Source organism: Canis lupus, chromosome 25 (genome assembly GCF_003254725.2).
Source record: "Canis lupus dingo isolate Sandy chromosome 25, ASM325472v2, whole genome shotgun sequence".
NCBI lineage: Eukaryota > Metazoa > Chordata > Mammalia > Carnivora > Canidae > Canis > Canis lupus.
The window spans coordinates 2,108,944-2,129,312 of record NC_064267.1 but is presented as its reverse complement, the minus strand read 5'-3'; the positions used below and the strand labels follow the sequence as shown (position 1 = coordinate 2,129,312).

The 20,369-nt window shown below is 40.3% G+C and overlaps 1 protein-coding gene across 1 annotated transcript in view; it reads left to right on the top strand.

The window, feature by feature from the left end:
* The window catches only part of FREM2 (FRAS1 related extracellular matrix 2), a 165,836-nt gene that overhangs the window by 79,225 nt on the left and 66,242 nt on the right, over nt 1-20,369 (top strand). The window contains exons 4-6 of the mRNA XM_025462413.3: nt 726-956; nt 7,527-7,652; nt 15,186-15,437. Coding sequence (XP_025318198.3) covers nt 726-956; nt 7,527-7,652; nt 15,186-15,437 — 609 coding nt within the window. The remainder of the gene's footprint in view (nt 1-725; nt 957-7,526; nt 7,653-15,185; nt 15,438-20,369) is intronic.

Sequence of the window (20,369 nt, the reverse complement as noted above, 5' to 3'; positions counted from 1 at the left end):
AGATCCTTCAGCCTCCCCAGCTCACTGCAGTTGACCTTGAGTGAACCATCAGAGTAAGCCAAACGTACTACTTATAATAACTATAAATATTTAGCTCTCCCATTCTGTTCACATGGTTTCATGGAATTCTGAAGAGTTCCACAAGAAAAAACCTGGCTGTGGTCATGTTGAGAATCACTGAATTAGATTCTTCTAAGGGTCCTAGTTCCAGTAAATGTGTAGACAATACTGTAATTCTTTATTATGCTTGGTCATTTACGACTTTGATTATCAAAGAATTCTTGACTAACAGAGTTTCTTACTGGTTTATATTTTCTAGTTAGAGAATTTTTCTTGTTATTTATCAAATGACATGTGCAGCATAAACACATGGAAAAGTAAATATGAAGAGTTTTTAGACTGAACCAATTTGCAGGAGTGAGAATATTCACAACATGAATAATCAATTTACGGGGTCTTGCTTTATAAGAGGTTCCATCTAACACAAACATAGCTCAGAGAATATACAGGAAAACCATCATGAGGTAAGAATAAAACAATCATGAGCTGACCAACACACCTACAGGAGAACACTTTCACTGTGGAACCTGCACCCAATTGTCCATTTCATGGGATCAAAGCTGGATCTAGTGAAATGTAGGATAAAGTAACACAAAAAGTTAACAACAGGGAAAACCTAAATAATCTAATTGAAACTAAGAAAATGATACCATGTTTTTGTGAAGGTATTGGCACAAGAGATGGGACTGCAGAAAAAGACAAAGACTTCAAGGGCAAAGCACAGAAACAAGTACAGTTCAACCCAGGCCAGACCAGGGCAACCTGGAAAGTGCGGATCATGAGCGATGGGGAGCATGAGCAGTCGGAGACCTTCCAGGTGGTTCTCTCAGAGCCGGTGCTGGCTGCTTTGGAGTTTCCCACAGTGACCACAGTGGAGATCATTGACCCAGGAGATGGTAAGAGCTATCATCAACTTGTTTGTGTTGTTGCTGTTGGGTTTTTAATGACAAAATACCTTATAAAGGAAGTTTTAAATTCAGTGTTTCTGTGGGGAGAATGTTCTAGTCTAATGGGACCATATTCTCAGATATGCTGATGTGAAGGGGAAGCCAAAAACTAATAAATTAATAAGGGAAGAAATATTGTTCCAAGTAAATGAACCACAAATGCACATAGGATTATGAACATATTCTTTCTCTTCTAATTTTATCCTTTATTTTTTAAAATATTTTTTAAGATATTTATTTATTTATTCATGAGAGAGAGAGAGAGAGAGAGAGAGGCAGAGACACAGGCAGAGGGAGAAGCAGGCTCCGTGCACCGGGGGCCCGATGGACTCGATCCCGGGTCTCCAGGATCAGGCCCTGGGCCGAAGGTGGTGCTAAACCAGAGCCACGTGGGCTGCCCTAATTTTATCCTTTAGAAATGAATATTGCTCATCTCATTTTTTTGAATTGGTTCTTCACTTCTTAAGGTCTTTTAAAATTTCCTTTAAACAAATAGTTTAAGAATTAGACCATTTAGGGAGTAATTTGCTTCCCATAATATTTGATTGTTCAAGTTTCCTACATATATTTATGAGCCAGAAATTTTCATTTGGCCCATATGCTTCCACATTTGTTACATAAAACATATCCGACCTCTCCCCACTCTTCAGTGACTTGTGTCTTGTATTTTTGCTCTTAATTTATATCAGGTGATGCTTTTTTGTTAGGGTACACCTTTGGCTGATGTTGGTAAAAGTGAATCTCACTGCTTTTGTGTGTAACTTGACCTCTTCCCTCCCCCTGCCATACTTCTACAGTGCTGGCTTGTCTCAGTGCAGTCAGGGGGAAAAAAAAAAAGGAAAGAAAAGAAAAAGGTTGAATGGCTTTTTGAGAGTTGGCATTTATACAAAGGTTGGAGAGACTCTTCTAAAGCTGAAATCCTGTCAGAAGCCAGACGTGACTTTCTTTTCAACTGCCAGCCTACTTTATTTTGTCAGGCTGAAAACTCTTAAATTTTCTATGAAGATACAATCTACTGAGTACATGAAATGGAGATGTGTGGAAACCTCTGGGTTAAAAGACTGAACATAATTAGAGAGTGTAAGAGAAATGGGGCTCTGGTCTGTTTGTTTAACATCTCTCCTTTAGTTTAATTTGAAGTTCAATTATGTTTATACTTCCTTTAAAGAACAGTTGGCATTTAATTACATTTAGTTTTATCTGCACTATCTAGGTATAAATAATTAAATTTTCTTCTAGTTCTGAGTTTTGGATGAGTGCTAGCATAATAAACAAGCCCGTGGCAACTGTAATACGTATAAACTGGCCCATCAGTTAGAGCCTGTGTGAAGCCATTTCTTTTTTTGTTTCTTTCTTTTCTTTTTTTTTTTTAAAGTAAGCTCTAGGCCCAGTGTGGGGCTTGAACTCATGACCCTGAAATCAACAGTCACATGTTCCACCGACCAAGCTAGCCAGGTATCCCTGATGCCATTTCTTGCATCATGCATGTCTTAAGTATTTTTGTTTCAGTTTGATTCCACAATCTCCATCCTTTACAGATGCACACAGAAAGTTCCAGTGGGGAGGGAAAAGTATGTGAAGCGTTTAGGTCGTGTTCTGGATGAGGAACTAACTTGAAACATCTGCCGGGGAAGCTTTTCTCCCTCTCTCCTTTTCCAGTTTCTCCCATAAACCACGCATTTCTGTCCAAAGTTAGGTGTGCAGAAGACCTAAACATGGTGCTGGACCTGTTCACCCTCTGTCAGACCAAGTACAGGAGTGGGCTCCAGAGCTAAGGGCAAACTCCAGACACCTAGCTTCCATTTTTATTCATAAGTCAAACCTGGTGGTACTAACAGCAAGTCCTTAAGGTGTAGGAAGAACCAAAACTCAAGGACTCAAGGTCTGAAGTTACAATGCCCTATGTGGGACTTATATGAATAACTTATCTAAGAGTTGGCCAGTATAGACTAGATGTATAGGATAAGTATTATATATGATCAACTCTGCCTTAGCTGAGGCTGCTATAGCAAAATCTAACACACTGGGTGGTATAAGCAACAGACATTTATTTCTCACAATTCTGGAGGCTGGAAGTCCTAGATCAAGGTGCCAGCAGATTCAGGCTTGTGGTCTGCTGCCTTCTTGCTGTGTGATCACATGTGGTTCTTTGGTGCATGTGAGTGGAAAGACTGAGAAAGAGAGAGATCTCTTCCTCTTGTTTTAAGGATACTAATCCCCAAATGAGGGCCTCACCCTTAAGACCTCATCTAAGCCTAATTACTTCCTGACCATTCCCACCTCCAGTAGCATAACTTTGAGAGTTAGGGCTTCCATGTATAAATTTCAAGGGATACATTCAGTCCACAGCAAACTTTAATAAAGAAAGAAAACTTTTTGTGAAATTTATACTAATGCTGTTGGAATAAATGACCTAAGTGATACCAGACTGCATTTCCGTTAGTTAATGAAGAAACTCATTGGAACTCATTGAACACCTGACTTGAATATTCCATGGCACTCTGTGTATTTTTTCTGATGAAGTGCTTTGATCATTTCTATGTTGAAATTTTATGTTTGGTAAAATCCTACTTCATAATAGTGGGAGTAATTTTACCCTTACAAAACCTCGTGTTAAAAATAAACAAGATATTTCCAGATGTCACTCTGTTGCCATTAACAGCCTACTGTCTTCCGGTTTCTCTCCCATTCCTTCAGGCTTTTGTCCCCCTGCTCCACTGAGCCAGTTCTTGTAAAGATAACCAGTGACTTCACTTTGCCAAATCTAATGATCGATTCTCAACTTTCTTGACTTGTCAACAGCATTTGAAACCTTTGATCGGTCCCTGTATCTTAAAAACATGTTTTGCACTTGGCCTCCCTTATCCACACTCCCTTGGTTATTCTCTTCACTGGGACCCCTCTCAGCCTCCTTTGGTCAGTCTTCCTTATCTCTCTGACCTCTAAATGCCCTGAGGCTGGTTCCTGGATCCATTGTCTTCTTTATCTACAGTCCCTCCCTAAATAATTTTATTCTGACTTCATATACAACATGCCAGTAACTCCCACTTTTATCCTTCCAATCTAGACCTATCCACTGAAATCCAGGATTGTATACCCAACTGGCGAATTTGATATCTCACCTTGGATATTTAAAAGACACCTCAAATAAACAAACAAACAAATAAATAAATAAATAAATAATAAATCTTTATTTTAATATGTCCAAAATGGAACTCCTGATCCACCCATAAATCTGATTCTCATGCAGTCTCCTCCACTTCTATAAACAGCACTTTCATCTTTCTAGTTGGTCAAGAAACTTGGAGTTACTCTTGACTCTTCTGTTTTCTCACATACCACAGCTGATCCATTAGAAAATTCTTCTGGGGGGCATCTGGGTAGCTCAGTGGTTGATTGTCTGCCTTTGGCTCAGGTTGTGATCCTAGGGTTGTGGGATTGAGTCCCACATCGGGTTCCCCACGGGGAGCATGCTTTCTCCCTCTGACTGTGACTCTGCCTCTGTGTCTCTCATGAATAAATAAAAAAATAAAATCTTAAAAAAAAAAAAAAGAAAAGAAAACTCTTCTGGCTCTTCCTTTGTATGTCCTGGACACAACCATATTATATCAGCTTTGCTGCTACCGCCTGATCCAGTCTTCTTTGATCTTTGTCCTGGATGGTTGCAAAGCCTCCCAACTAAGCTCCTTGCCAGCTCTTGGCCTTCAATGTCTATCTCACAAGAGCCAAAAATAATGTTCTTAAAATATGTCAAGTTACAGTATCCCCATATTCAAAGACTTCTCATGCTTTTATATTGAAAGATGGATAAATATACACACAGACAGTGGACAGACCACATATTAAAATACAACTCTGACGCACAGTCTACAGCAACTGGGGAGCAAAACCACAGCCTCTGAAGCAATCAGCCTCAAATGGTCAAAATTTGATCAATAACTGAGAGCTTCCCTCATTTTTGTCTCGTTTTCAACTGAAGACCAACCAGAGAAACCAGATGTGTACCTGTAACTAGTCACATAGGATGCCCCACTTCTAGTTAGCCTGCCCACAGCTTCCCTGTACCGACAGCCTCTTGTCAAGGCACACTTGCAGCCTCTCCTTTATTCCACTATAAAGCTTTACAACTCCTCCACCTGCCTTTGAGTGTCTGCCAAAGACAAGTGATGATGGCTGACTCCTTTGCTATGGCAGACTTTGAATAACCATTGTGTGTTTTCATCCCATTGGGTAATCTTTGATTATTTGCATAATATTTTACTCTGATTTAAACCCAAAGTCCTCCCAGTGATCCTGAAAGCACCAAGCCATCTTTCTACCACCCACCATTTCACTGGTCTCATGTCTTGCCCTTTCTTACTTATTCAGTTTACTCAAGCCACATTGGCCTCCTGGCCATTCTTTATACACGCCTGGCATAACTTAGCCTGAGGCCCTTTTCACTTGTTCATTCCTTTGCCTGGAATTCTCTTCTGTAAGTCATTCATGGAGGGCATCTGGTTACCACCTTGCAATCTCAGCTCAAATGTGACTCTGTCAGAGATACTTACCTATATAACACAGGCCCACCATGGCACATATCCTGCCCTGGCCTTTGTGCCCTGCAGCACACTCTGTTCTCTTCATATGACTTGTTACTTCTTGACATACTATACATTCTTGTATATTTGTTTATTTTGTTCCTCTTCCCCACCCCCAACTAGAATGAAAACCCCCTAAGACCAGAGATTTTGCTTACTTCCATATCTCCTCTGCCTAGTAGGAGTGTGTGGCAAGTACAAGTCACCCAATCTATTTGATAAATGAATAATTAGTCATAAAATCTTGTATCCACCCTTTTTGGCTTTTTAATAGTACTATTTTTAAAATTGGTCTATCAGTCAGAATCTCAGAAGAAAACAAATGACACATTCAATTCTTTAAATGTAATGATTTAAATTTAAATTAATTCAAGTAATTTAAAAAGAATGTAATAATATGACTATTTACAAAGGCAAAGGCAAAGATTGGGAAACCACCAAGCATACTAAAGTCTAGTAAGAAAAGGCACCATTACCACCTCTAGGCCTGAGGGCAAGAGAAGAAGTTAGCTGAGCCCCAAGAGTGAGCGAGGGAGTCCAGTGGGCCCTTTACTTGGGGAGGAAAGGGTGTGGCCAGCCCTAAACCCTGAAGGAGCCAGGGGAATGAAGGCCACAGACCTCATTCTACTTTTGACCTCCAAGTCCTGCCCATGCTCCCCTTTGGCCGACCCAACTGGAAGCCAGAGCACAAGGGAAATCTTTGATGTGGCTCATATTAGTCAGCAACTGGGGCACAGGGCAGGGTGGAGAGGATGGATCATGGACCCTCTTGAGCACTTCTGTCTAATGGTCTTTTGTAATCATCAAAAGCAGTATGGCTTGCTGTTTTAAAAATAACTGTGAAGCATTTTCTAAGTGTCTGTGCGACTTTCAGTGAAACAGACTCACAGTCACCAAAGTGTCTGTTTGTGGGTTATCATGTCAATTTATCAAGCTAAATGTTCTACCAAACTCAACATACTTTTACATTGAGCTGTATTTTTCACCAATTTAGTTATGCCATTTTTATTATCTAGTGTGTCTTTCAACTACCTTAAAAATGAATCATTGAGACTTATTATATAAATACAATGTTGTATACTATGTGTTATTGTTCTTTTTCTAGGGGAGGAAGGACATACCAAAGGTATGTTCCTTAGAGCTGATTAATAGACTTATGAATTCTAAAGAAATTGCTACTATTTATTTTTAAGATTTTTTTAATTTATTTGAGATTGAGTGAGAGCATGGAGGGGGTGGGGCAGAGGGAGAGGGAGAAGCAGGCTTCACACTGAGCAGGGAGCCTGATGTGGGACTCAGTCCCCAGGGCCTGAGCCAAAGGCAGACTCCTAATCAACTGAGCCACCCAGGTGCCCAAGGAACTGCTATTTAAAAATCAAGCCAAACAAAAAATAATCAAGTGTTGAATAATGCATTATTATATTTTTAATCATTAATCATTCAAAAGGAACAAATTTGATGTAAAGAGTACTAGAGTCCACTTTATGAGATCTAAATTTTAATTTCAACTCATCTAGTAAGAAGCGTAGGCAAACAAGTTCAACTCTCTGCACCCAGGCTTCTTCATGTGTAAAGTACAAGGTGGGACATGCTGACCCTGACATCTCTTCTGCCTCTTAAATTTGACTATATCATTGGAAGGTGGTGATCTATGTCAAAGAACAAAGTTACTTTTAAAGGAAGTTTGTCAAGAGCCCATTGAGAAAAAAAAGCAATTTGTAGAGCTAAAAGCCACTTTGGATTTTATTTCAAGATTAAGAATTCACTTGCCCAGAGCCTGCATGCTTTATATATACTTTTGCTCCCCTTTTCTCCTCCTCACTCGGTTTTATTCTAAAAGAATATGCAAGAGGAAAAAGTTAGAGCAATTTGAATTTGCATAGGATTGCTCGAAGCTCTGACAAAAACAATAGTGGCTGTGATTGTGTTTTCTCCTTAGAGTCAACTGTATTTATTCCCCAGTCTGAATACTCTGTTGAAGAAGACGTCGGTGAGCTGTTCATTCCCATTAGGAGGAGTGGAGACGTGAGCCAGGAGCTGATGGTGATCTGTTACACACAACAAGGTACGTCGGTTTACCAAAGAACTGAACTGCGCCCGCCACCCTGAGATGTATATATAAGCCTCTTTGACATGTGGAAACCATAACATTATGCCTTGAGGGGTGTGCTTTACTATTACAGTTTTCATAAGGTGAAAAAAAAAAGCATTTATCCAGAAGTCTTCCTTCACTATTACACTGCTGAGGACCTCTTTCAAGAAGGCCTGGGAGCACTGCTGTTACTTATCAAAACATATCTGATTTGTGTGGTTACTTATTGTGATGATAAAAGCTGTTCGGGGTGCAAGAAATTGAAGTTTTCTTCCTCCACCCAAACTCAATCAAGTAGCAGAGGATTCTTTTTTAAAAAGAGAGAGAGAGAGAGAAGCAGAGAAATATATACCCAAGGAAAAGAAACTAATTTCAAACTAGTTTGAAGCTCTGAATTTCCATATATTTGTTTTGTACATTGAGGAAACCTCCTCTGAATTTCAAATATTTCTGGTGTTCACTGGGTAAGCCGCCTCTGAATTTGAAAATATTTCTTTTGCTCATTGGGTAAGCCTCCTCTGAAAGGTGATTTTATGCGATACAAAATTAAAATTAATACATAATATTCATTAATATAATATCTTTCTAAGAAACAGGTAGATTTTCGAAGAATGTAAAAGAAAAGGTCATATATGTGGTTGATATCTGAGAGACAATCGTGATAAGTCCCATTAGTGTAGTTACATGAGTTGAAAGCCAGGAAGAAAGTGTGGTCGGGAACACAGACTTCAGGGTCACCTTGGGCTCTGGGTCCCAGAGCAAGTGGTGTAACCTCTGTAAACCTCCAATGTGTAGCCTGTACTAGAGTGTTGAGAGGATTAAGAAGGTAATGCATATAAAAGTGCTTATTAGCACTTTGCCTGTACACGGGAAGCATTGGAATTGTAGGTGCTATTATTTTGTAATATTGTCTTCTACTGAATGTCCAGTGGCAGGAAGTAGAGAGGAAAACACTTGAAATGTGATATTCTTTGTATGTTTGAGACCACTGTGTAGATGACTCAAGATGCTGAAACAGTACATAGGCACTATTGCAATTTCTGAGGAGGTTCATATATATGAACTGAACATGAAGATGTTGCATATGAAAATAACTGTTAGGGGGCGCTGCGAGATGGTGGAGGAGTAGGTCCCCAAGTCACCTGTCCCCACCAACTTACCTACATAACTTTCAAATCATCCTGAAAACCTACAAATTTGGCCTGAGATTTAAAGAGAGAATAGCTGGAGTGCTACAGTGAGAAAAGTTCGTGCTTCTAATAAGGTAGGAAGATGGAAAAAATAAATTAAAAAAATCCAGTGGGAGAGGGGCCGAGAGGAGCCAGGCTGAGGGCAGGCGGGAAGAGCCTCTGGGACAGGAGAGCCCAGACCCGGAGAAGCAGGAACTTTAAAATATCCCCACCAGATTCTTCCTGGACGGAAAGGCACTTAGCAGGGAACTCGGGCAGAACCGCAGGAGGGGCAGTGGGGCCCCCAGGTTCTGGGGTCACTAACAGAGGAAGTGCACCGGGGGGAGAGCGACTGACCCTGCGGCCGAACACAGTCAAGGGCTGGAGTGCCCAGTGTGCCGGGAGCAGCCCAGGCGGGGCTCTGCGGGAGGGTCTGCGGCCGGAGCCCAGGGGCCAGGGGACACAGCCCAGCATCCTGCGCTCCCTGAGGACAGGCAGAGTGGGAGGGCACAGGACAGAGAGGACGCTCCTGCCGTGGGGTGCCCTGAGCTGTGCAGATCAGTGCCCCCCGCCCCGGGAGCATCCAGGCCCCTGCGGACTGGGAGTTATGGTAGTTACTGCAGGAGCTGACTCCAGGGCTGGAGAGCTGGCCGCCGCCAGTGTGGTTGTCCCTCCTGGTATCACCCTGTACCTGGGACAGAGAGGGGCCGCCAGGGAACAGAGGCCTCACAGGATAGACAGCTCCCACTGAGCCGTGCACCTGGTGGGGGAGCAGGGCAGCTCCCCCAGGTGCACACACCTGAGACTCAGCACAGCAGTCTCTGCCCCTAGAAGACCAGCTGGAAGGACAGGGGAAGACCAAGTTCTTGACCAAGCAGCACTGGAAAGCTCCAGGGGAAGTCAAGGGATTTACAGTACATAGAACCACAGGATACCCCTCCTTCTTTTTTTGTGTGTGTTTGTTTTTGTTTTCTTGGTTTCCTTTTTTGGTTTGTTTTTTCTTCTTTTTCTCTCTTTTTTTCTTCCTTTTTCCAGTACAACTCATTTTTAGCCCCTCTGCACTGAGCAAAATGACTAGAAGAACTCACCACAAAAGAAAGAATCAGAAACCATACTCTCTCCCACAGAGTTACAGAATTTGGATTACAATTCGATGTCAGAAAGCCAATTCAGATGCACAATCATAAAGCTACTGTTGGCTCTGGAAAAAAGAATAAAGGATTCAGGAGACCTCATGACTGCAGAATTTAGATCTAATCATATGGAAATTAAAAATCAATTAAATGAGATGCAATCCAAACTGGAGGTACTAACGATGAGGGTTAATGAGGTAGAAGAAAGAGTGAGTGACATAGAAGGCAAGTTGATGGCAAGGAAGGAAGCTGAGGAAAAAGAGAAAAACAATTAAAAGACCATGAGGAAAGGTTAAGGGAAATAAATGACAGCCTCAGAAGGAAAAATCTACATTTAATTGGGGTTCTAGAAGGCGCTGAAAGGGAGAGAGGACCAGTAAGTGTATTTGAACAAATCATAGCTGAGAACCTCCCTAATTTGGGGAAGGAAACAGGCATTCAGATCCAGGAGATAGAGAGGCTCCCCCCCTAAAATCAATAAAAACTGTTCAACACCTTGACATTTAATAGTAAAACTTGCAAATTCCAAAGATAAAGAGAAAATCCTTAAAGCAGCAAGAGACAAGAGACCTCTAACTTATATGGGGAGAAATAGTAGATGAACAGTAGAGCTCTCCACAGGCTGGCAGAATATATTCAGGGTCCTAAATGAGAACATGCAGCCAAGAATACTCTATCCAGCAAGGCTCTCATTCAGGATAGGAGACATAAAGAGCTTCCAAGATAGGCAGAAACTGAAAGAATATGTGACCACCAAACCAGCTCTGCAAGAAATATTAAAGAGGACTCTATAAAAGAAAGAGGAAGTCCAAAGAAATAATCCACAAAAACAGGGACTGAATACGTATTACGATGACACTAAATTCCTATCTTTCGATAGTAACTCTAAACGTGAATGGGCTTAATGATCCCATCAAAAGATGCAAGGTTTCAGATTGGATAAAAAAGCAAGACCCATCTATTTGCTGTCTACAAGAGACTCATTTTAGACCTAAGGACACCTACAGTCTGAAAATAAAAGGTTGGAGAACAATTTACCATTCAAATGGTCCTCAAAAGAAAGCAGGGGTAGCCATCCTTATATCAGATAAATTAAAGTTTACCCCAAAGACTGTAGTAAGAAATGAAGAGGGACACCATATCATACTTAAAGGATCCATCCAACAAGAGGACCTAACAATCATGAATATTTATGCCCCTAATATGGGAGCTGCCAAGTATATCAATCAATTGATAACTAAAGTTAAGACATACTTAGATAATAATACACTTATACTGGGAGACTTCAACACAGTGCTTTCTACAAACGATAGATATTCTAAGCACAACATCTCCAAAGAAACAAGAGCTTTAAATGATACACCAGACCAGATGGCTTTCACAGATATTTACAGAACTTTACATGCAAATGCAACTGAATACACATTCTTCTCAAGTGCACATGGAACTTTCTCCAGAATAGACCACATACTGGGCCACAAATCAGGTCTTAACTGATACCAAAAGATTGGGATTGTCCCCTGCATATTTTCAGACCATAATGCTTTGAAACTAGAATTAAATCACAGGAAGAAATTTGGCAGAAAGTCAAACATGTGGAGGTTAAAGACCATCCTGCTAAAAGATGAAAGGGTCAACCAGGAAATTACAGAAGAATGAAAAAGATTCATGGAAACTAATGAGAATGAAGATACAACCATTCAAAAGCTTTGAGATACAGCAAAAGCAGACCTAAGAGGAAAATACATCGTAATACAAGCATCCCTCAAAAATTTGGAAAAATCTCAATACACAAGCTAACCTTGCACCTAAAAGAACTGGACAAAGAACAGCAAGTAAAGTCTACACCAAGCAGAAGGAGAGAGACAATAAAGATTCAAGCAGAACTCAATGAAATAGAGACCAGAAGAACTGTGGAACAGATCAACAAAACCAGGAGTTGGTTCTTTGAAAGAATTAATAAGATAGATAAACCATTAGCCAGCCTTATTAAAAACAAAAGAGAAAACACTCTAATAAAATCACAAATGAAAAAGGAGAGATCACCACCAATACCAAGGAAATACAAACGATCTTAAAAACTTATGAGCAGCTATACACCAATAAATTAGGCAATCTAGAAGAAATGGATGCATTTCTGGAAAACCACAAATTACCCAAACTGGAACAGGAAGAAATAGAAAACCTGAACAGGACCGATAACCAGGGAGGAAATTGAAGCAGTCATCAAAAACCTCCCAAGACACAAAAGTCCAGGGCCAGATGGCTTCCCAGGGGAATTCTATCAAATGTTTAAAGAAGAAACTATACCTATTCTACTAAAGCTGTTCTGAAAAATAGAAAGGGATGGAATACTTCCAAACTCGTTCTATAAGGCCAGCATCACCTTGATTCCAAATCCAGACAAAGACCCCACCAAAAAGGAGAATTGTAGACCAATATCCCTGATGAACATGGATGCAAAAATTCTCAACAAGATCCTAGCCAACAGGATCCAACAGTACATTAAGAAGATTATTCACCATGACCAAGTGGGATTTATCCCTGGGATGCAAGGCTGGTTCAACACTCGTAAAGCAATCAGTGTGATTGATCATATCAACAAGAGAAAAACAAGAACCATATGATCCTCTCAATAGATGCAGAGAAAGCATTTGACAAAATACAGCATCCATTCCTGATCAAAACTCTTCAGAGTGTAGGGATAGAGGGAACATTCCTCAGCATCTTAAAAGCCATCTAGGAAAAGCCCACAGCAAATATCATTCTCAATGGGGAAGCACTGGGAGTCTTTCCCCTAAGATCAGGAACACGACAGGGATGTCCACTCTCACCACTGCTATTAACATAGTACTGGAAGTTCTAGCTTCAGCAATCAGACAACAAAAAGACATTAAAGGCATTCAAATTGGCAAAGAAGAAGTCAACCTCTCCCTCTTCGCCGATGACCTGATACTCTACATAGAAAACCCCAAAGACTCCACGCCAAGATTGCTAGAACTCATACAGGAATTCGGCAGTGTGGCAGGATACAAAATCAATACCCAGAAATCAGTGGCATTTCTATACACTAACAATGAGACTAAAGGAAAGAGAAATTAAGGAGTCAATCCCATTTACAATTGCACCCAAAAGCATAAGATACTTAGGAATAAACCTAACCAAAGAGGTAAAGAATCTATACCCTAAAAACTATAGAACACTTCTGAAATAAATTGAGGAAGACACAAAGAGATGGAAAAATGTTCCATGCTCATGGATTGGCAGAATTAATATTGTGAAAATGTCTATGCTACCCAGGGCAATTTACACATTTAATGCAAACCCTATCAAAATACCATGGACTTTCTTCAGAGAATTGGAACAAATCATTTTAAGATTTGTGTGGAATCAGAAAAGACCCCGAATATCCAGGGGAATATTGAAAAAGGAAACCATAGCTGGGGGCATCACAATGCCAGATTTCAGGTTGTACTACAAAGCTGTGATCATCAAGACAGTCTGGTACTGGCACAAAAACAGACATATAGATCAATGGAACAGAATAGAGAACCCAGAAATGGGCCCTCAACTCTATGGTCAACTAATATTTGACAAAGCAGGAAAGACTATCCACTGGAAAAAGGACAGTCTCTTCAATAAATGGTGCTGGGAAAATTGGACATCCACATGCAGAAGAATGAAACTAGACCATTCTCTTACACCAGACACAAAGATACAGTTAAAATGCATGAAAGATCTTAATGTGAGACAAGATTCCATCAAAATCCTAGAGGAGGGATCCTTGGGTGGCGCAGGGGTTTAGCGCCTGCCTTTGGCCCAGGGCGCGATCCTGGAGATCCGGGATCGAATCTCACGGTCAAGCTCCCAGTGCATGGAGCCTGCTTCTCCCTCTGCCTATGTCTCTGCCTCTCTCTCTCTTTCTCTCTCTCTCTCTCTCTGTGTGTGTGACTATCATAAATAAAAAATAAAAATAAAAAATAAATCAAAATCCTAGAGGAGAACACAGGCAACACCCTTTTTGAACTTGACGACAGCAACTTCTTGCAAGATACATCTATAAAGGCAAAGGAATCAAAAGCAAAAATGAAATATTGGGACTTAATCAGGATAAAAAGCTTCTGCACAGCAAAAGAAACAGTCAACAAAACTGAAAGACAACCTACAGAATGGGAGAAGATATTTGCAAATGACCAATCAGATAAAGGGCTAGTATCCAAGGTCTATCAAGAACTTATTAAACTCAACACCAAAGAAACAAACAATCCAATCATGAAATGGGCAAAAGACATGAACAGAAATCTCACAGAGGAAGACATAGACATGGCCAACATGCACATGAGAAACTGCTCTGCATCACTTGCCATCAGGGAAATACAAATCAAAACCACAAGGAGATACCACCTCACACCAGTGAGAATGGGGAAAATTAACAAGGCAGGAAACCACAAATGTTGGAGAGGATGCGGAGAAAGGGGAACCCTCATGCACTGTTGGTGGGAATGTGAACTGGGGAGGCCCCTCTGGAAAACTGTGTGGAGGTTCCTCGAAGAGTTAAAAATAGACCTGCCCTACGACCCAGCAATTGCACTGCTGGGGTTTTCCCCAAAGATACAGATGCAGTGAAATGCCGGGACACCTGCACCCCGATGTTTCTAGCAGCAATGTCCACTATAGCCAAACTGTGGAAGGGGCCTCGGTGTCCATCGAAAGATGATGGATAGAGAAGCTGTGGTCTGTGTATACAATTGGATGTTACTCAGCCATTAGAAATGACAAATACCCACCATCTGCTTCAGTGTGGATGGAACTGGAGGGTATTATGCTGAGTAAAGTAAATCAGTCCGAGAAGGACAAACATTATATGGTCTCATTTATTTGGGGAATATAAAATATAGTGAAAGGGAATAAAGGGGAAAGGAGAGAAAATGATTGGGTAATATCAGAGAGGGTGACAGTACATGAGAGACACCTAACTCTGGGAATTGAACAAGGGGTAGTGGAAGGAGAGTTGGGTGGGAGATTGGGGTGACAGTGATGGGCACTGAGGGGGGCACTTAACGGGATGAGCACTGGGTGTTATGCTATATGTTGGCAAATTGAACTCCAATAAAAAATAATAATTAAAAAAAGAAAATAATTGTTTCTGGAAACAGCCATGTAACCTGTGGTGCATAAACACCTTTCGCATTCTCTGCCCCCAGGAACAGCAGGCGGAACTGTACCAACATCAGTGCTGTCCTATTCAGACTACATATCCAGGCCGGAGGACCACACCAGTGTCATCCGCTTTGACAAAGATGAACACGAGAAAATGTGTCGCATCGTTGTTATTGATGACTCCCTGTATGAAGAGGAGGAAACATTCCATGTCCTTCTGAGCATGCCCATGGGAGGGAGGATTGGATCAGAGTTCCCAGGGACTCAGGTTACAATCATCCCTGACAAAGATGATGGTAAGTACTAAAAAGTACTTGAAAATTATTCCTCCTACCAGGCAGACCAACATGAGGCACAACCTCTGACAGACAAATGGGAGTGTAAAGGTATCATAACATGCATGTATATTTTATGCTTGGTTTTACAGTGTGATTAAATTTCAAAGTTGGCTGCATCAATCAATTAGTCTTTTTTGATTTAATGTTTTAAAAAGGCAAAAGTCACACTTACGTGTGTTGTAGTTTTATTTTACAATGCCATTTACTGGTAGGTGGTTAAACTTTTCCGATTTCATGAGGAAGAATCAAAGCAATTGTAATCAACTTAATTTAATCAACTTAATTTATTCAACTTAATTTATTAAGTTTATTAATTTATTTCCTTTTTGTTTTGTCTCACTTTTAAAAGCTTATATTTTGCAATGTTATTCTCAGTATTCTAATTTGTTTAACAAAGAAAGCCATCCAACAAGGCTGTTACACGAATAACTAGAAAAGTAATAAATGTATGGAAAATTAAAGCCAACAGATAGTTCCCTGCTCCAAAAAGGAGAGGGGTTTATCCTAGACCCCTTTTCCTGAGGGAAACTCAATTACCATAAAATAATTCCACTTTTGAAATAGAAAAAGGAGCAGAAGGGCTTACTTAATCTTCCCAGGTCAAGAAATAGTTTGTGCCTGATGGGGTGCCTGGCTGGCTCAGTGGGAACAGCATGTGACTCTTGATCTTGGGGTTGTCAGAGCCCCATGTTGGGTGTAGAGATTACTTAAAAAAATAAAACATGAAAAAAAGGGGAAAAAAAGAAATAGCTTGTGCCTTGAGTTTTCTCTTTTGAGAAGAATTCATGCAAAAGTACAAAAGACAGACAACAGAAAACACTCTCTTTGTTTCATCTGGCTAATCTTTATCTTTACCATTTGCCTACCTTTCAAAGCCAGAAAGAATTTTCGAGTAAGAGAGTTAGTGTCCTTCAGCCAAGTAATATCTCCCACATCCACTATGTACTCCCCAATATACTATAGCTGACCTTAATTATCACTTAACAAGATGCCTCTCTGTTTCGCTGTTGAAAGTCATCTTAGGGCAGCCCCGGGTGGCTCAGTGGTTTAGCGCTGCCTTCGGCCCAGGGCATGATCCTGGAGACCCGGGATCGAGTCCCACATCAGGCTCCCTGCATGGAGCCTGCTTTTCCCTCTGCCTGTGTCTCTGCCTCTCTCTCTCTCTCTCTCTCTGTGTGTGTGTGTGTGTGTGTGTGCGTGTGTGTCATGGATAAATAAATAAAAATCTTCAAAAAAAAGAAAAAGAAAGTCCTCTTAATACATCTACCATATAACCTCTCCACACAAATATGAAGAGAAATATGGAAACGAAAATGTGTTTACCCTTCTTCCATGAGTCAAAATGTTTCTAGAGTACATATTTGCTACTGTACACCATTAATCTTCCTGCATCGGGGCAAAATACTTTTGGTTTGGAATCTCTTGTTTTTTATTGAATCATTCAACTTTCACTCATGTCCTGCATTGTGGGGAGCACCACAAGGTTTCTAAAGATAACAGAAAGAAAAACAAATAAAGACTCCTTGCCCTTAGAAAGCTTTCACTGTAATGAAGAAACTAGGCAAATACACATTGAATGCATTCACAAAAAAGAAATATTCGCCAAAACATGCATCATTACCTATTCACAAATAAAATGGTGTCCTGTATTTTAAAGAGGTTCAAAATTTGTTAACCTAACTTTTTTAAAATTAAGGATGTAAACATTTTTAGCTTAATAATGTACAGCACAAATTTAGCTTTGGGAGAAGAAAATTTCCGTTTTAAAGACTCTTTGCAGTAACTCAGGAGATGGAATCTCTGGATAATATAATATTGCTGTTTAATGAATATGCATTTATTTGTTCAACAATACCTTGCGAGACTCCAATATCCACTCCTGCGTACATCTATTCATTCAAAAACATGTGAACTGAGTACGTCTGTTCAAGCATCCACTAGGTACAACAGCAAACAAGAGAACCACAGCTTCCAAACCCGTGGGCTTTTCCCACTTTGGGTATACACAAATAGGTGAAGAGGCATGCATAAAATAAATGTGATAAGTGCTCTGCTGGGTGGCTCAGTGGTTAAATGTCTGCCTTTGGCTCAGGTTGTGATCTCTGGGTTCAGGATCGAGTCCCGCATTGGGCTTCCTGCAGGGAGCCTGCTTCTCCCTCTGCCTATGTCTCTGCCTCTCTCTCTCATGAATAAATAAAATATTAAAACAAAACAGGACAAATATTTAAAAAAAAAACCCAAACATGATGTGTTAGCTAAAATTTGAAGATAGTATCAGAGTGCCCCAGGAAAGAGAGAAGGAAAGTAGCTTTCTAGGGGAGCAACTCTCAAGTGCAGGGGCTAACTAAGGGCATGCGATGCATCCAGGGGACTGGAAGTGTGGATGGAGCAAAAATCTTTTGACAGAGCCCAAAGGAGTTTGGAGAAATGGGGAAGGGGTCAGTCTCAGAGGACCAGTGTAGAGTAGTTGTATATTATTAGTGAAACAGAAATAGGGAACAACTAACAGGTTTTAAGTAGAATGACAAAATCAGATTTGCATTTTATAAAGATCACTCTGCCCTGCCTAAAATGTAGAGGATAGATTGAACTGCTCAGGAGACTATTGGAGACATGCAGGTGACAGGTGACAGTGGCCTGAACAGGGTGGTTGTATGAGGATGAAGGGCCCAGGATACATCCGAGAGATGCTGCTGAGAAAGAGTGGGCATGACTTGGCCATTGACTGGACTGGAGAGTCTGAAGAATGTTTGGGTTTCGAGCTAGGGAAGTCAAATTAAAGTGGTCCAGTTCACCAAGCTAGGGAAAACAGGGGAACAATGGGTTTAGAGATGAAACAATGGATTCTTTTAGAACGGGTTAGTTTGAAGAGCCTGCACAGCTTCAAAACACTGGACATGAAGTAGGAGAATGGAGATACGGGTCTGAAGATTAGGACAGACAGTAGTCATGCACTGGAGACATTGTTGCACGTTGTCTCTGTTGATGATAATAAAATTATGGAAGAAGTTTGCTTAAGAGGACATGCAAAAGTAGTGCTTGTATTATTTATAATATGGGCATATTTTTCTCATTTCTCTTATTTTAAAAAACAAGAGTGCACTCCATAAATGCTAAGGAGACAATGGAAACAATGAAGAGGAAGGTAGTCTCTATAAGGGTATGAAATCCCACTAAAGAAAATGCCAGAAAGAATCTAAGAATTAAACACATTTCAGTGTCTAAGTGCTATAAAGCATTATAAATCAGTAATATCTAGCATGCAACAAGCTACATCATTATCTTAACTTCTCTTGCTCATTGAAAATTTTTAACAGGTCTATTTGAGGGATTTTTTTTCAACATGCAAATATTTCACTCATTTTTAAAAATAATGTGAAAAATAAATCCAAAGTTTATTTAAGAGGAGTTTGCTTTGTAGTCATCTTTGTTGGAATACTTCATATCTTACTAGCTGTCTGGTCAAGTTTTATTCATGTTTCTAATACTCCATCAATAAAATGGGGATACTAATTTTACCTATATTTTTTTCATTTTAGAAGTTGACGTCTTATAAGTGTGTTTTGCCTGTCCCATACGTAGTTTATAAATGAAAACAATACTGCTAGCCAGAAAGTACTTTCATCATGGAGAAAAGAAAGAATGCTGGTTTAATGGGGAGAAAGTCTGATTTCATGCATCTGCAATATCGATACAAAGGAGCAGTTATCACTTCTGAACACTTGCTGTGTACCGAGAACTTTACATGATCTATCCCGTTAAATCTCAAAGCCCAATCTCCTCCCGTTGGCAGATGGAAAAACTAGACTCAGGCTAAGAAAATTGCTTAGGATCACAGAGATGTATAGTGTTGGATATATGTCCTAAAATTAGGTCTATTTCGCTCAGATTTAATGTGCTTCATCACTAGGCTATAATGAATCCTGAAAATCATCAAGAGGATTAAAATATAAGTAATACCTAATGACAACCGAAGGGAGGCAAATTGTCATAGAATCTAGAAAAGAATAAATATAGGTCCACACTGGTAGGGAGGGGAAGTGTATTGTTTCTGAGGGTAGGCAATCTTGCAGTCACCATAAGTTGTAACTAGAGTAGGGAATATGTTCAGGCCTGTTACATAACCTGGATGAAACATTCCTCCTGACTTTCTAACAACACTCTTTGCTTTGGTTGCTGTGTCTGTTCCTGTGATAATGGGTACACCAGGTGACAAATGATCTAACCACTTCCCTAAAAAGAAATAGTGTTTGGAACTTTGTAACACAGAACGATCAGAATTTTAAAAAGTGAATTGATTCTCCAAAGCTAGATTATTCCTCACTAAAGCTATGAAGTGATGTTTTTGTACAGAGGGAAGATTAAGACCTGGACCACTTGTGGATACAGGTCCCAGTATCAGAAGATCCCCACCAAGGGTTTGAGTGTATAACAGACGCTCAAAGTGCAAAAATTCACCTGGCCAAATTTGTGTTGAATCTTTAAGAAACAGCTAAAGGCTTCGTTGTGTTCAGAAGGGACTTGCACATGAGCTACACACAGACATAAGAATAATGCTGCCATTTTGTGCGGCTCTAAGCATCCTCCATGAATGTCTTCTGTTCTCAGTACTTCAGTAGTGGTTACGGCACCTGTTCATTGGGAAGGGTATTAAGTCCAGGCTAACAGTATTGCAGTCATCTTTGCTGTCAGTCTTTGGAAGTTAATTAAGGAACATTTGAGCCAAATCCATTTTCTGCTTTTATGTGACAACCTGCAGGGGTTTTAGCTAAAGTGGCTGCCTTCCTTGACCACCTGGGACAAATTACCATTCTAGATATGAGTCCAGGGACATGGCAGAGGCAGCGTGGTGAGCACTATGGTAAATGTAACTCAATTTAGTGCCATTCA